This window comes from Cuculus canorus, chromosome 1 (assembly GCF_017976375.1).
Source record: "Cuculus canorus isolate bCucCan1 chromosome 1, bCucCan1.pri, whole genome shotgun sequence".
Classification (NCBI taxonomy): domain Eukaryota; kingdom Metazoa; phylum Chordata; class Aves; order Cuculiformes; family Cuculidae; genus Cuculus; species Cuculus canorus.
In genome coordinates, this window is record NC_071401.1 from 23,323,724 (window position 1) to 23,340,788 (window position 17,065).

Sequence of the window (17,065 nt, forward strand, 5' to 3'; positions counted from 1 at the left end):
TCCAGTGACATGCATTTTAATTACAAGTTCTAATACTTTAAGTTTTCAAAATTCATACTGCTGCTCAAATTAAATATTAGACTGACTTAAAATTCATGTGTTTATTAAATCACAATTCAAGTGTAGCAGATGTGCCATACTCACTTGGCACATCTGGACTAATATTTTAGCAAGTAGTTTGGTGCAATAGGAGCAAATACATGGAGCAATGCAGTTATTTCTGAGGAGCTAGCACTGGTATTACATGACATTTCAAAGGGGTTTACTTTGGATGAATTCTGATTTGGTTCTGTGAAGTGGACATCCATTAGTAGTTGCAGCACATCTTCTGGTCTAATTTAATCCCAACAAAATACAGTTTATGCAATCTGTGTTGCAAAAAACAGTGTGGTGAGTAGGCAAAAGTGGTGCAAACATGGGCTAACGTAGACTGAATCGATGAGGAAGTGTTAGAAAGCAGTAGAAGCTGCTTTTGGTCAAGGTCTCAATCTTGCAGTTAGGTTTGAAGTTCATTTAATAATATGTCCTTTTTTTCTCTGGATATTAAGATTTATAGCAGTAAGTTTGAAATAAATCAATACCTCTGAATGTTGTTCACATCTCAGTAATTACAAGAATGAAATTTGTTTTTTATGTTGTTCACGTTGAAAGTCAGGATTTGACAGTTCTATCAGCCAGCACTAATCAAAGACTGCAGACTTCGTCTTCATCTTGCGTTGCTTATAGATCTTTACATTATGGGATTTTATGATACAGTAAAGAAATGAGTATGATGCATTACTTAATTGATTACATGAGACCTATACAAAACGTTTCACTTGAATTGTATTAACTTTATATCTAAACAACAATTGAGAAATCGTGAGTTGGAAGAAACACTGTGCAGGTCACATTGTTTCATACCATCCAAAGTTATGTATTCTGCAGAGCTACTTGCTAGTAAAAAACAATGAAGAGCTAAGTAATCTTTCCAGAGTAATTCTTTTAAGATTAGTTGGCATTTAGGAAAAGAGGACATAATTCAAGTTTAATGGGAATTTTTGAATTTTTCTTAAAGGAATTACCTACGGTTCTGCTTATTCATGAGATGGACGGTCATGAAGGTGCATGGACAATATTACCATTAATGAAAGAGTAAGTGTAATGAATACCAGTTAATTGCAGATTTTTTTTCAGCAAAAATATAGATATTAATTACACAGACCTCTTTTTTGAGAAGCAAGGCTTTTGAATGAGAGTTGCTACCCTATCTTTTTACTTTCTTACTCTTCTTCTTAATTTTCCCATTTTGTGTTAAGTTTCATTAAATCAGAGTAAACAATTTTCATAAAAGATCAACAATAATATAATGTAACTGAGCGGTGACCTTCTTCAGTCATTGTGGGGTTTAAAATTATTGAGGAAGTAAACCAGTCAAAAGAAACGACATTTTAAAATGTGTATTTTCCTACCTGGTCACATCTTTTCTCAGTGTAAGGTGTGAGCTATTTCAGAACCTTTGATCTTTCAGATTATTTGGGTGAATTAAGTGTATAAATAACTTCTTAAAAATAGATAATAATGCTTGGGTTTGGTTTCAGTCTTCTTGCAGTGTTTCTAAGAGGTAGTATGCCTTTGTGTTGAAAAAGTGAAGGTTTCAACATCTTGTTAGAAGCTTGTATGGCCAGTTTTCATCTTAGTATGGTCAGAGAAGACAGGTAATCTGAAGTATCTTTTCTTCTTAGCTTATGCAGGTGGCTCCAAGAAAGACATGCTGTGTTTTAGTATGTTGCAAGCTGTTAGGAAGCAGTGGTTCCTGCTTCAGCTCCGTGATGTTGAAGTCTATCCTCTATGCTTTGCCTAAAACTTGAATTTGAAAATTATGTCAAGGGCTCTCCAGCCTCTTGAAGTTCAATTTAGTTAGTATAATTTATTAGAGTTACTCAAAAGGATGTTTCTGTTTTGGTTTGAGGTTTTGTATTAAACCGGTTACAGGACAGGGTGCTTTTTCCTCTTCTGCTTTCAGTTCCTTTCTCTGTGTGTATAAAAAACATGAAAATAGTGCTTGTATAGTAGCTATCTTTGAGATATATGCAAACTGAAAAGAAGCAAAAGGAGAACTAAAATAAATTGAGAAACTGGAAGATGATATTCCAGCTATCAGTCATACCTGTTTTTCCTTCTTAGCTCCTGTTTTCAATGACCATGGGATTCTTCTTCAGATTATTTCTCTGTCACTGACAGAGTTTACAGATACAGCTCTTACATGACAGCAAAACTCTGGAACAAAAATAGAAATGCTAGTTTGTGTAATAAAGCAGAAGAAAATTTTTCAGAAACCAGAAGAAAAATCCTAAGTAGAGGATTTCCATCTTGAAGAGAATTCTAGAATATGAAGTTTAGGCTTGTAGTGATAGGACTAGGGGCAACGGGTATAAGCTGGAGAGGAGGAGGTTTAGGTAGACGTGAGGAAGAATTTCTTCACCATGAGAGTGGTGAGGCACTGGAACAGGTTGCCCAGGGAAATTGTGGCTGCCCCATCCCTGGAGTTGTTCAAGGCCAGGTTGGATGGGGCCTTGGGCAGCCTGATCTAGTGGGATGTGTCCTTGTCCATGTGTTGGAACTGGATGATCTTTAAGGTCTCTTCCAACCCAAACTATTCTATGATTCTATGATTCCTTATGTATACTACTTCTGGCAGAATGAAGACATGGAGTTGTTTAGAAGTATGTAGATGTTTTGCAGCTTGTACTTTTCAGTTTTTTCAATGGACAGAAGAGGAAAAAGGGAAATGAAGGGATCAACCCATTCTGCAGCGGCTGATGCTAGGAATTGTGATATAGATGCATTCTTATCTGAACATTGTTTTCAGAAGGATGGCTTCCCTCAGTTCTGTGGTTGTCTGTTTTTAAGTAAGGCTCTAAACAGTTACGACTATTCTTAAGTTTTAGTTAACTTGGAATAGAATACTTCATTTCAGAAGTTAGTTAGTGTCATCAGTTAGTGACATCAGTTAGTGTCTCACCCTTACTGTCTTCAGAAGGCCCACTGCATTTCTTCTCAGCAACCACGTTCATCAAGCAGAGAAGAAATTCCTTTTTTGAATTATTACCCTGCAACTGGGTCTTACTTGAGTATCTCCAATGGCTGCCTGCAATCTCAACTCCACATTTGTGTGCTATGAGGTCTGCATAAGACTTTCTGCAAGCCTGAAATACTTAGTCTCGAAAATCATTCTGTTTGTACATCAATAGCTAGATGAACAGATCATTCTTTTTGTGAACTTGTATGTACTTTATTCACAAGATACAGTAGTTCTTTTTATATGGATCGTTCTAGTAGTTTTCTCCTTGTCCGTCACCCACCTGCTTTCGTGTAAATCCAAGTATTTCTTTCCTGAAGTTCTAGCTGAGTACTAAAATGTGAGAGAAACCCCATCAGTCTTCACAGGGCATTGAATACTGGCGTATTTAAAACCAAAAGGGTATCCGATACCCTTTCTGTACTTGTTTGGCAGGTTTTGGAAGGAACAGACAGGGAGTGTCTTTTCCAGCTGACTGTAGCCTGTTTGCTTGCTTAAATATCAGAGGGTTGCCCAGTTGACTTCAATTGTCCTGAACTGAAAGGATGAATGACTTGTGAGTTCTTCTGGCTGCTATAGTTTAGCAGATTAAGTGCCATAAGCAGAACACAGTGAGTAGTTAAATACCATAGCAAGACACAGCGGAAGGGTAGCTGTATAGGAAGATGGGCCATTCCAGATGAAAAGATGCTGAACTAGTTTAGTACCTGACAACCATCTGGTGCTTCTATCATGTAATTTAAAGACCTGCAGGTATCTCATGTTCTAACATAAGCATTTCTCAGATACTGAGTTTGGTGTTGTACAACATAAATGATTCTATCACTTTTTTTACTCATTTTTGCTGACTTACATTTCTGCTGGGCATTTTCATTGCTGATTTTATCAGTAGATAATGCTGTAGAATAAGAAATGTGTGATGCTAATTTTCTTATCCCACTTCTTAGATGATTTCTTTAATAATGTAAAAGCTATGCGAAAGAAACTGTACAAGTAACAACTGGATCCATTAGGACATCATGAGTTAATAAGGCTTTGTTTTCTTAGGTAGTGGATGAACTAAGCTGGGAGGAGTTGAGAAATAAGGGATGAGAATTTTCTGAAGGAGTCAGGAATCTTGCATTGAGATCAGTGTTGGCTTTGAGGAGGGTGGGAGAGTCCCTTCAGTCTGTGTAGTTTCGCTGTGCTGAAAAAGCTAATGAAGTTTTTAGGTTGGGGATGATCAGTGTCAAACAACTGCAAGAAAACCTATCATTAGGTATTTTCATGATTGGTGCAATGGTGTTAGATGCCCAACAGTGAGACTTCTTGGAAGAAAGTTAAGGTACGAAGGGAAGGTAACTTAAACTGCTATCTATAATCTTCTGGATCATGGGTGGCTGTTAGACCCATAGTACCTATACATTTCTGAGTGGATATTCTTATGTATCTCTCTTCTTTTCTTTGTGGAATAACTGGTGCTATGTAAATAGATTACAGCAGAGGCAGTATCTTGATCCATTCATAGTAGTCCTTTGATGTGCAATTCTAAGTTAGTGATTAAAATTTCTCTTTCTTTGTAAATGAATAATTGATTGCAAAGTACTTATATTTGGGGAATGGGGGCTGAATCTATCATTCTGTTCATAAGACAGTTTATTAGTAAAATGCTAATTTTTTTTTTGTTAGCTTCTCTGTTACCTATGGTAGGAACTCATCATGGATTTTCTTCTGTGAAGAAGATACAAGAATACAAGTTGTAAAGCTGCTAGAAACACTTGGAAGATTTGACGGGTCTAAGGTGAAATAAAAATTTAGATATTGAACTTTTTTTCAATGTGCATGAACGTGTTTTTAGATGAAACACAAGGAATCATCTTAAGTATAAAATTATGAATATAGAATTTTAGAATTCCTAGTTACAGACCAGTTTCTGTGGTCCAAAGCTTATTTTTATAACACTGCCTGGATGGCTCAGAGCTCCGAACATTGGAAAAGATTTATCCAAACAGCTTAAAATAGGAGGATAAAATTTCTATTGCTGAGGGTGAGAGTGAGCAAGGTATTTAACATGCAGCAGTAGGAGCACCTGTCTAGCTCTCGTAGATCTGTTAAAAGTGAACGAAGAAAAGATTCCTCCTGTGGGTAGCCTGACAATGATATATCATCAGTGAAAAGACGGATAGAGTCTGCTGTGTGGTCCCCTCTCCCCATTTTCCTGTCTGTCATGAGTTCTGATTGTAACCAGACAGAATAACAGATGTTAGTTTGACTAACTGTCTCTGATCCAATATAGCAGGGTATTTTATTTGCATTCTATTTCTGAACTGTCTTGGTGATAAGGCAATTTTCTTTAGTTTCTGGAAAAGAAACAACACCAAAAGACTTACAGAACAAAAGGAAAATGCTGTCACCAAGGATCAAAGTAACTTTGGCAATGCAACTGACGTGAAAGCTGTTAATTTCTTAGTGTTCAGAAGAAAAATCAGCTTGATGTCCTTCCTGGAATAAAAGAAGCCAAAATCTCCTGTGCGAAATATGTTTTGCCTCGCTGTAACCTTGACCGAGTATTGAACTTCGCTTTCAGTCTCACTTCAGGTATTAATGTCTTTTGCAGACACATGGCCTTGTGCTGTTTTCACACAATTCTTTTCTAAAATTATAATAATACTAATTCAGATATCTTACATTTTTAAACATGCTGTCTTCAAAATGGCTTGCTGAATATATCAGGCCTTTGGAATATCCATTTATTTATGTTTTGGAAACATCTATGCCTACTTGATGTTCTCAGAATAGAAACATAAGTATTCTAAATTCTAGGTACTGCCCTTATGCCACTTTTAATTTCTCCTTTGCGTGATGTGTAATTTCTATTACAAGAACAAATTATGTTCCAACCTGCTTTAACAGGAAAATAAAATGTTTTGCTTTTATACTAAGGAATCGGCATCTTAATGTAACAGCCCACAACTGATTCCTTATATACAGTAGTATTCCATCAGACACAGATTTTAAGATGAGTTACACCAGAATGAGCTCATTCATTATTCATTTTAAAATGCCAGCCGTCTGCATAATAAAAAGCCGGTATAACTTAACCACAGTAAAAGGTCTACAAGAGGCATGTGAATAGTTGATGAATCCGTGGCTTTTCAATCTGGATATGTAGAGATTATTAACAGAGCTGCTCAGAGACATATGAATGAAATACAAATGCGTGAAAGCATCACAAGAGTCTGTGGAGAAATGAAGAGAATATCCTGCATTGGTAACCAAGGGCATTATTGACTGCAGTAAAACTAAAAAACAGTAAGGAGTATCTGACTTGCATAAAGACCTCTAGGCAAGCACTTGGTGAATTCTCTCCGACGTCAAGACGCACTTTTTTTCTGTGAGAGTGAGTGAGCACTAGCCCAAGTTGCCCAGAGAGGTTGTGGAGTCTCCATCCTTGGAGATAACACACAAGCTATCTGCACACTGTCCTGGGCAACCTACTGTACAGGTGAGCAGAGGAAGTTAGACCAGATGATCCCCAGAGGTCCCTTCCAATCTCAGCACCTCTGTGATTCTGTGTTTCAACAGCAGATTGATTAAACCTGTGATTTCATCGTGGAAGACAGCAGCAAGGTTAAACCAAGTTGTACATGCCACTCTTCATCCTGTCATCCTAACACGATGACAGACAACAGCCCTAAAGATATTCAGAATGAGTAAACCAAAGAGATGGGCAGCAGTGACTTAGTAGCTGTTAATACCTAAAAGGTATAAAAGATTTGTTTAAAGAACAGTTTGTCTTTGAGAATCATAAGATGTTGTATTACAGTAAGACATAGTAAGAATATGACAGCTGAAGTCTCTTGTCCTCTGTGTCACACACACGTCTTGGACAAATTAATTTGGTGCACTTGTCTGGTATTGCTGAGTAAGTGGGTGCACGAGTGAGTAGGTGGAATCATCTTGATTAGCATTCTGCCCTCCCTCCAGTCTGGTGTTGAGTTTTGTTGAATCAAATTCCTTCAGCTACTAGTTTGAAGTTTTCTAAAGACTTTGGCATGCTCTTACTAAGGATAGGTGATTTTTACCATGTTTGAAGCACAGTATATTAACTGATCCTGTGGGTGGTAGTTCCATAATGCAAGAAACCAAATACTTTTTTTAATCCATATTTTTGCCTCTATTCAATTTGATTACCACCATTCCATAAGTTACTTTATGAGTTGCTTTTTATGTGACTAATTTAATCTTGTAAGGCCAGCCTGCACAGATTGACTTGCCCTACCTATTAGTGTGGTAAATAAACAATGTTATGTTAAGCTTGGAGGGTATTGGCTGTAACCTGGAATGCCCTCACTGTGATTTGAGGCTTAATATTGCCAGAAATAATATTATGTGAAAGCCTGAGGAGTATATATATATATGAGTTTAATTTTCTGTGTTTTATAGAGCAAGGAAAGTAAGATTGTTTTTTCTAATCCACAGATTGTTTTGGTGTAAAAATTAAAATGCAAAATTAGGATAAGTAAAGACTTCTATTCACTCTGTAGCATAACAAAGTGGAGGTCCAGAAAAATTGTCTGCAGTTAATATTATCCTATTAAAATGCTACTATTTATTAGCTATTTCTGAAACAGAATACTGTGTTTGTATTATGAATGTTTTGAAGCTTTGGAGCTCCTAAGAGAGTTCAAATATGGTATGCACAAATGATTCTAAGGAACTATTTTGATTCTTTTGAGGCAATCATCTTTATGTATTAAAAATTCAGTATGTTTGCCCATTTTCTATTACCTCCCAATATTTTGTTTGTTCTTTATTTTTTCCAGTGAACACTATTGAATCCTTCCAATAAATGAAGCAAAAAACAGGGTCTGTGGTGTTTTAAGGTATAAATCAAAGGGTGGGGAAGTAGATGCCAGGTAGCAATTCCTATGAAAGTGGTTAAAAAAATAGTGGGAAAAATTCTTCATTCTTGCCCTCTCCGTGTCCTGGATAGTGACAAATTAACTTTGGCTGTTTCCTCAAGATTTCCTGAACACCTCCCTGTTGGCCTCAGGAGGCACATAGGGATTATGGGAGCAAACAAGTTTTCAGCATTTGTCTTACCTGAAGAAATCACTAGTCATGTACAAGATGCATTCAGTTTAGTTTTATTGAAAGCTGATCAAAGTAGAGGGGAGAAATATGCAGAATTCGTGGGAAATGTACTCAGTGCTTCACACGTGTACATGAACGCGCATACCATGTTAGCGCTTGCATCAGTCACTTGAAGAGTAAGGGTTCCTGGGTGGGGTGGCGTCGCGTCCCATAGCTTCAGTTTGTGGTTGCTGATATGGATCCTGCCCATCCTTGCAGAGTCGGGGTTCTTGAAGCAGGCAGCACCAAGCTTTGACTTGGTTTGTGCAGCAAGCCTTCCTGAGGGTTGTCCTTCTATTGCCTTTTGGGCAGCCAGGTTGAGTGCTGGCTGGAAGCTGTGGGTTTCCAAGCTGAGTGCCTCTGGGGCAGCCACGCTTAGGTACTGCTGCCAGGCTCAGCTGGTTGGTTTTGGTTGGAGGTTTCTCCTGGTGCATGCGGACCTCTCTTCTGCTGTTTGCTGACTGCTGCACCCTGGCCAAATCTCGCTCCTCAGCTAAACTATAGGTTAGTCTGTATAGCAACATCTACTTGAAGTTAGGAAGATGGCTACTGAGAACTAAGGTAATTTTGGAGTTAGAATTTTTTCTTTCCTGGATATTTCTACAGTACTTTTGCTTGGATATTTTCCCTTTTGTCTTGAATTTTATATACGTTATTTATTTACCTCGTGTCAAGTGTGTGAACTGTGTGAATGTCTTGAAGGAATTTTTCATTGTTTTTATTTCCCCTTTAAAGAAGGGGAAATATCAAATAGGGCAGGAAGGAGGAAGGAATCTTTTGTGAAAAAATAGTCACCCTAACTTTGAACCTGTTTTAGTGATGAACTTGTAAATTGTCAGGAAAAAGAAAAGCCTGCATTACTATCACAATGCAAAAAAACTTGACACTTTAACTATTTAAAACAACAATTAAAGTGATACAGAATTCTGATTCATCATTTGAACTTGCAAGTCTGAAAAGCAGTTTATATATATATATATGTTGAAAAAAATCATGTATGTATGCATATGTTCTTGTTTCACTTAATTAGAGTCCTTTTTCTACAGAAATTTGGAGGTATGCTTGTTTTATATCCGTTCTAAACAGAAAGATTAACACAACTGACAGTGCTGTTGAAGAAGCAGTATTTAGCTCAGTTTTTAACTCAGAGTCAGTAGTAAATTCTTAAATGTTATTAAAATCTAATAACAACTTTACCACTTAATTTTTTACTTTACAAATGCACATTTGGGGCCTTCTTCGTTTAACTGTTTTGAAGTTCAAGGTATTTAAGATGTATTTGCTTTTTAAGTTCCCTAGACGGATGGAGATTGAGAATGGATATATTTAAAGTTCCGGAATGCAATACTTTTAGTTTTCTTCTCTAGTCAATAGTCATTTTGGGCAGTCAGCCAATGGAACACGTTGCCTAAAGAGATTGTGAAGGGTATTCAAAACATGACCAGAAAACCTGGGCAACCTGCTCTAGGTGACCTTGCTTGAGCAGGGGAGTTGGAATAATCCTTCTGTGATTCCGGGATTCAGTGCTCTTTGGACAAGTGGAATCCAGGACATACACTGGAGTTTGAAAATATAGTGTGTATTTTAATTCAGAGAACTGCTTTTAGTTTCATTTCTTAACAAATACAATTTTTGCCCAAGTTATTGTGAACAATTTGCTTCTCTTGTTTTTGTTTTCAGGTTTGATTTATTCAGCATGAATGTAGTCATCGTCTTCACTAACAGGATGCTGTAGATGAAAATTGTTTCCTATATTCCCTTACAGGAATGTTTTTTAGGTAAAGCATTGTATGATGAAGAGTCTACAATAATTCACCATTATGCCTTTGCTGAAAATCCTACAGCCTTTAAATTTCCAGATTTTGCTGCTGGTTGGGCACTTAGCATTCCGCTTGTTAACAAGTGAGAATTGATTTTTTAATTACTTATTGTTTATTGATCATAATTAAGAATGTTTAATTTATACCATTTTTCTATATGCTAATCATTATTTTAACAAATTATGATTTCATATGGATTAATATTTTCCATGAAAGATTAAGGTGTTCCTGCAGCACACTTGAAGGTCTTATTGCAGATCATGTAGGTGTGCAAAGTCAGATTTTAATTTTGAGCTGTCTTCAGACTGAAGCTGCTGATTGCAGCTGAACTATGGCAGACAGCTTGGGATGGACTCAGCCAGTGCAGGCTGGCCTCTCGTGGATGTGAATTCAGAGTCTTCGTTCAGTTTTTGCTGCTGCCACCTTTATTATCAGCATCCATACTGATAGATATAAGTCTGCTTTAGTTTGAGGATCTAAAGTGCATAGCAAGAGATTCCACTAGGCACAGTAACATACAGCTAGCTCTGAGTACGCCTACATAGACTTGTGCTCCCGTTATAAACTTAGCCAGAAAATATTCCTTTGATATAGTTCTATTTCTTCCTTATTCTATACATTCCAAGCATAGTTACTTTAAAGAAACGCTTAAGAATTCATTAATAGAGAAGAGTACAAAAATAGATTTCTGTATCATTGCTGTGATTTATTTACTTCACTCTGCCTATCTAAAAGGTAGCATCATGTCAGCTAGTTAATATTTGTCCAGGACTAGTCATTCAACTAGTTCAATACCATCTCTTATCATTTAAAAAATGTACTCTCTCTCCAGACAGCAGTTTTCTTCCTGGAACTTAAAATGACTGCATTGCCCTCTAGAAGTGTTTCTCTCATGCTGAGAGACATCCTAGACATTTATTTCAGATTAGATGCTTAGTTTTATATGAGATTTGAAATGTTCATTGATTTCAGAACTTGAACACATCTCGCTGTAGCAAAGATTGATGTTTTCATGAATTGAAGGTGAGTAAATACTGTGCTCTGGAATACAGAGGATGAATATTGTCAGAAGTTTGAGATGCTGATCAATATTGAACTTAAATGCACTGCTGCTTTTAATCTATTGAAAACGTTATGCTAGTCTCTCCATCTACTCTAGATGAGAGCTCTCAGCAAGAAGATTGTGTCAAAATGTGTATGTTGAAAACTAATATTATATTAACATCATCACATTGTGCTCAGATGGAAAAAAATATATGAAAAAGAAAATAAGTTGCTTCTTGGGGCAATAAATACAGAAGTGTGATTCTCCCTCCCCCATTAGATGGTCAATAATACCAGCCACACTTCATTGCATATGCTAGTGACTGATTTTTCTTTTTTAATATGTTTTTTTTGAGTAAATTTCTTCATCTTTAATTGCATAGGCTGGCAGAGAAGTTGAAAAGTGAACCACTCAAGTCAGACTTTACAATAGATTTAAAGCATGAGGTAAGCAGTGATGTGATGAAAGAAAAAAATACCTCAAATCTGTACATTTGAATAGTGAGTGATACATTATAATGGAAATAACAGATTTTCTTAGATGTTGCTAAAATAATTGAATGCAATGGCTTGTTTAATTTCTTTCCCTTCCTTTAGAATATTATAACATAATACTTAAAATTTTAAGCATAAAAGAGTTAATGAATAAAATTACATTCATATATGACCTTGTATCAACAGACAGGGAGAAGGCTGAGGTGCTCAACAACTTTTTTACTTCAGTCTTCTCTAGCAAGCGCTCTCCTTACCCCTCGTGAGTCAATGGACAACCAGATGGGGACCAGGAATAAAGCCTCTCCCGCTGTAGGGGAAGATCAGGCTCATGACCACCTGAGGAATCTGAACATACAGAATTCTATGAGACCTGATGGGATGCGTCCCAGAGTCCTGATGGAATTGGCTGATGTGGTTGCCAAGCCACTCGCCACGATTGAAAAGTCATGGCAATCAGGAGAAGTCCCTGGTGACTGGAAGGAGGGTAACATTGTGCCCATTTTTGAAAAGAGTAGATGTCAGCCTCACCTCTGTGCCTGGGAAGATCATGGAACAGATCCTCCTAGAAGCTGTGCTAAAGCACTTGGAGGATGGGGAGGTGATTAGTTGCAGGGTCAGATTTAGACTAGACACAAGGAGGAATATCTTCACAATGAGGGTGGTGGGGCACTGGAACAGGTTGCCCAGGGAAGTTGTGAATGCCCCCATCCCTGGAAGTGTTTGGTGCCTTGGGCAGCCTGATCTAGTGGGACATGTCCCTGCTCATGACAGGGGCTTGGAATTAGATGATCTTTAAGGTCCCTTCCAACTCAAATCATTCTTTGAGTACATACATGGTTCTATACAGTGAGATATCTGCTAGTGCTTGCTCTGTAAAGAAGGAAAGAGACTTCCAATTCATGAAGCACAAGCTGAAGTGAATAGTATCTCATATACAAGCCAGCCTCACTTTCTAAATCGGACTCTAAGAGCTAAATATGTTGGACTTTGGATTAAATTGTTTGAGGAACCCAACTGTTGGATGAACAGTCAACTCTGCAGCTTGCAGTATGGAAGTCTGGATTTTTTTCTTTCCTCCTCTGATTTGCAACAGTTTTAGAAGTTAGCTACTAGGTCTTCCAAAGAATAAATGAAGTGGCTGAAAGGAACATGAGAAGAAAGCAGTGAAGGAATCTGAAAATGATCAGTGGCACCTTTTCTGAAGCTTTTTCATTTTTCATGCCTTCAAAATGTTTGTGCATCTCATGGTTTTCTGCTGTCACCAAAGTGAACTCCCAAATCAAGGTGGAAGGTGAGGGTGAATCTGGAATAAATTTGCTGATTTTGGCTTGAAATTGAGGGATGTTGAATTTGTTTTAATTTTTTAAAACTCTCTGGGCAGTCAGCTGTAAATATGGTTCTGACCCAGGAAAAAAATCCACCTTAAAATCACTGCAGCTGTTTCACATCTTTATTCTGTAGTGGTTATAAACCTGATTTCCAACATAAATCTACAACGTATTTATAAATTGGTAGCATATTTAAATTAACTTGGTTTTGTGCCAATACTACTCTTTCACAGCTACAAATTTTTGATGTATTTCTCAAAAGCAATTGAACCCATCTCGGCTTTCATTTTGCTGCATGAAACAAGCCAACAAGCTATTTCTTTTTTCTTGTTAATTTTTCTAAATGCAAGACCTTGGGCTGCAGACTGTTAATCTTCTTTTGTAAATTACCTCTAAATGATTTGTATGTTCCCAGTATTCCAGTCTACCTCAGCACTGACAAAGCCTCTAAACAGAGCGTCATGAAAAAATAGATGTTTGTTAGCAGGCTTTTTTTTTATGTGCCACAGATTGCTTAATGAAAAACAATTGATCACTCAACTGGCAAAATTACTTCCATCCACTTCTTATTCTGTTAGAAGTTCTTTGCACATGTTTCATTTCAAATTTATTGCCATAGATAACCTGTTTCAGCCCTGTGGTTATTCTTTCTGCACAGTCTCATGTCTCCCTAGAGACAGTTCCATTCCCCCCTCATTTATTTCATAAATTGACACCTTCTCGTTCTTAAATCATTTTTATCTCTGTGTCTTTCTTGTGTGAGTCAAGATTGACAACAAATCAAAGGATATAATCTGTGATCTTTAGGGATTGTGTATATTGTTTAAATTTATGAAGAATTGTAAATGTTTAAGAAATGTTTCAGTTTGACAGACACCCAATAACACGTGCCTCCAGACCTCAGGATTCTGTTTTGCTCTGCATTTTGTTATGCTCTGTTTCAGGGTTTTTTTTCACCCTGCTGCTTTCTAAGTCCCTGTTTCTTTTATCCATAACATTTATCTCTCTTTCCATCTGGAAAGTCTATTTTGCAAATATATTAAAGGATTTTTGTCACACTGCTACTCATCTCTAGATTGTTTTTTAGACTCTTTGTAAAAACTGCACAATACGTAGCATATTCCCTAATGCTTATTCAAAACTGGAAGTGAATAATAGATTTTTTTTGTCTATCTAACATTAGGCTTGAACTAGGACTAAGACCAGGAATATTTTTTGTCTTTTTATCACAAAACCATTTCCATTGATTTAGGAACAGTCTGTCATCCTGTTCTGTTACCCAAAATCACGCTCTGACCTCACTTTTGAAATATGATGTCGTCACACCATTCTATGGCTTTCTCTTGAAGACTTAATTATTTAGTAGGAAATCTTAGTACATTGTGAACTTTCATAATTAATTCATTTTAAGTTACAACTGCTAAATATTCTTTGTGGTGCAGGAGCATTGCTTTTTTGTTGGTTCATGTGATGGACATTTAATTCTGAATAGTTTAATTTTGAACTAATACAATCGTAAAATGCACTGGAAGCTGAAAATCCCATCCCTTACTGTGATGTAGCCTTCCAGATCCAAGGCATGGTCAAGAACCACTTACATACTATAATGTGAATGTGGTGACGAGGCAAAATGATAACCTTGGAGATGCATCTTTTTTGTTTCGTATGTGAAGCTAATTGTAATTATATGAAACAAAAAATAGCAAAAGATACGGAAAAAATTACTTGTTGGCACTAGAAATGTAAGCAAGAAGTAAGGTAGTCAGCTATTTAATAAACTGTGGGATAAATCTTTTACAGCATCCCGTATTTTTCAGTTTTCCTTTTAAGTTTGTCCTTTAATATGATTTCTTTGTATGCTTTGAGAATTTTTATCCAGTTTCATTACTGATATGAATATCTTCTATTACAATAGATCGCTCTGTATATTTGGCAGAAAGGGGAAGGACCACATCTTACTCCAGTGCCTGAGTTCTGCACAGATGATGTGAGCTCATATAAAGCTGATCATTGTGCAACAACATTCAGTAATTTTCTGCCACTTTGTGTAAGTACCGTATTTTAAATACCTCTTAGTAAAGGTAAATCTGTTTACCAAATTGCATAATACATAACTTTAAAAATCTCATAAGTTTATATTGTTTCAATAATTTGTTTTCAATATTGTTTCAGTAAGTTAAGAAAGAAAGTTTGTTCTGGTACTTACCTGTTTTTGGAAATGCTTTCAGCTTCTATGGCACAAGGATATTTCCTGGCAAACAAATATTACATATGCTTTTATGGGTCTTTCTACCACAATGATTGAGAAGCCCATGATATATAAGTATTTCTCCTTATATTTCTGTGAGTTACAGAAATATAGATAAGCTTTTTCATAGATGAGAGTCTAAAACTTGTTGAGGCTAAAGATATAACGTAGTATAGTATTCGATGTATTAAAATACAACCATGTCTTCCACCTCTTGGAAAATAGGTTTATGGTATTGTGTGTTTACTGTTGCTAGAGTCCGAAGAGACTCCCATGCTTCCAAGAGAGCAAAATTCTAGGTGCCAAAAAAGAAAACAAATAAAAACTTAAAAAAAAAAAAAAAAAAGAAAGGTTGAAAGATTTTATTACAGCTGAGATACTACACACTAGAAATCTATTTTAGGTTATTTAAAGAGTTATTTAAGCTTCTTTTTCCACGTGTAATGCAGTTCAATATGTTCTCATAGTAAGAACATATTCAAAGAAAGAAAATGCTCTTTTTCAGATGAATCATTCTTAGTCCAACAAGTTTTACTACTCATCCTCTTCTCCTAGTGATTTGTGGTTTATTTAATGTTAGACTACTACATCAATGGAAAAAGTGTTTCAATAATTCTGTTTCAGGATTTTTAAACCACTAGTGAATTTCTTTTTCAAGAGACAAAATTATGTGTTCTACTGTATTACTAGTACTCTATTTTCCTTGATATGCTATACACTGAGAAGGAATTTTCTGTTCTATTCTGTGCATGGACACAATGTATCCTGTAGAATGTTACAGAGAGAGCCTGGAATTATAAAATTCTTTTTTGTTCTGCTCATATAGGGAGAGCCAGTGAAAAAGGAAGATATCTTCATTGCTGTAAAAACATGTCAGAAATTTCATGGAGACAGAAGTAAGTTGTTGATTGGTGAAGGCAGTAGTTCTATGTGATATACTTTATGAAATTCTTATTTAAAAAACAAGTGCAAGAAAAACAAGAGTGGTGCAAAACATTTAAGATGAAAAGTTGTGGTCATTTGGTTTCATCATTAGTGATTTGTTGGCAAAAGTCTTGAAATTTAATCTCTAAATTAAAAGTATGCATAAAGTTAGCTTATATTGTTGTAAATCGGAGCTGTTGCAATATTAATCAATATAGCAGCTATTAATATCCTTCAGAGTGTGTTCCCCAGATAACTGGTTCAGTTCTAGTCCTTGTGCTCACAATGGTAATTGTGCAGCTGTGTGGTGGCTTATATAGAAATTTGAACAAGCTGAAAGCTCTCTGCCCTCCTCCTTCCTTTTGTCCTACCCTCCCCCCCAGTAAAAGATTGAGCAGTTTATGCTCTTATATAGCTTTTATCGATATTCAGCCTATGCAACTAGATGTGCACAGATGTTTTATAATGCTTAGAATGGTAAATTTTGCCTCTTGTAGAAACCTGGTCATCTGTAGTACTTTGTCTGAACTATGGCCTAGGTCAAGAGACTCCCAAGTGTGCAACACTATAGCGTGTTGCAACACTATAGCGTGTTCCATCTGGAAATTGTGGTGTTATCACAGAATCACAGAATCACAAGGTTGGAAAGGACCCATTGGATCATCGAGTCCAACCATTCCTAACACTCCCTAAACCATGTCCCTCAGCACTTCATCCACCCGTTCCTTAAACACCTCCAGGGAAGGCGACTCGACCACCTCCCTGGGCAGCCTGTTATGCAAGTAATCATAGCCACGATGAAAATATGGCCGTCATATCCATGATAAAACAGTTAAACAAAAAACCCCTAGCATAGCCCAGCCTTATATGTCCAGGGAGTATTAACTTCCTTCTCACGGGGACAGAAAATAAAGACAAAGAGAGACACTCAGCTTCAGCTACTACACAGTAGGTGTCAGCTCAGTTGAGGTAGATCCAGTATCTACAAAACTAGGAAGGAAAAATTCCAAATCCATTAATTCAATGGAAG

At 36.7% G+C, this 17,065-nt stretch overlaps 1 protein-coding gene across 4 annotated transcripts in view; it reads left to right on the forward strand.

Moving 5' to 3' along the window:
• Window positions 1-17,065, forward strand: part of B3GLCT (beta 3-glucosyltransferase) — a 50,390-nt gene that overhangs the window by 20,497 nt on the left and 12,828 nt on the right. For 3 of the 4 annotated variants that reach the window (XM_054078024.1, XM_054078010.1, XM_054078002.1), the window contains exons 5-10: window positions 1,058-1,134; window positions 4,730-4,841; window positions 9,942-10,078; window positions 11,424-11,487; window positions 14,779-14,910; window positions 15,938-16,007. In XM_054078024.1, the coding sequence (XP_053933999.1) occupies window positions 1,058-1,134; window positions 4,730-4,841; window positions 9,942-10,078; window positions 11,424-11,487; window positions 14,779-14,910; window positions 15,938-16,007 (592 nt within the window). The remainder of the gene's footprint in view (window positions 1-1,057; window positions 1,135-4,729; window positions 4,842-9,941; window positions 10,079-11,423; window positions 11,488-14,778; window positions 14,911-15,937; window positions 16,008-17,065) is intronic. The other variant, XM_054078021.1, reaches the window with a different exon arrangement.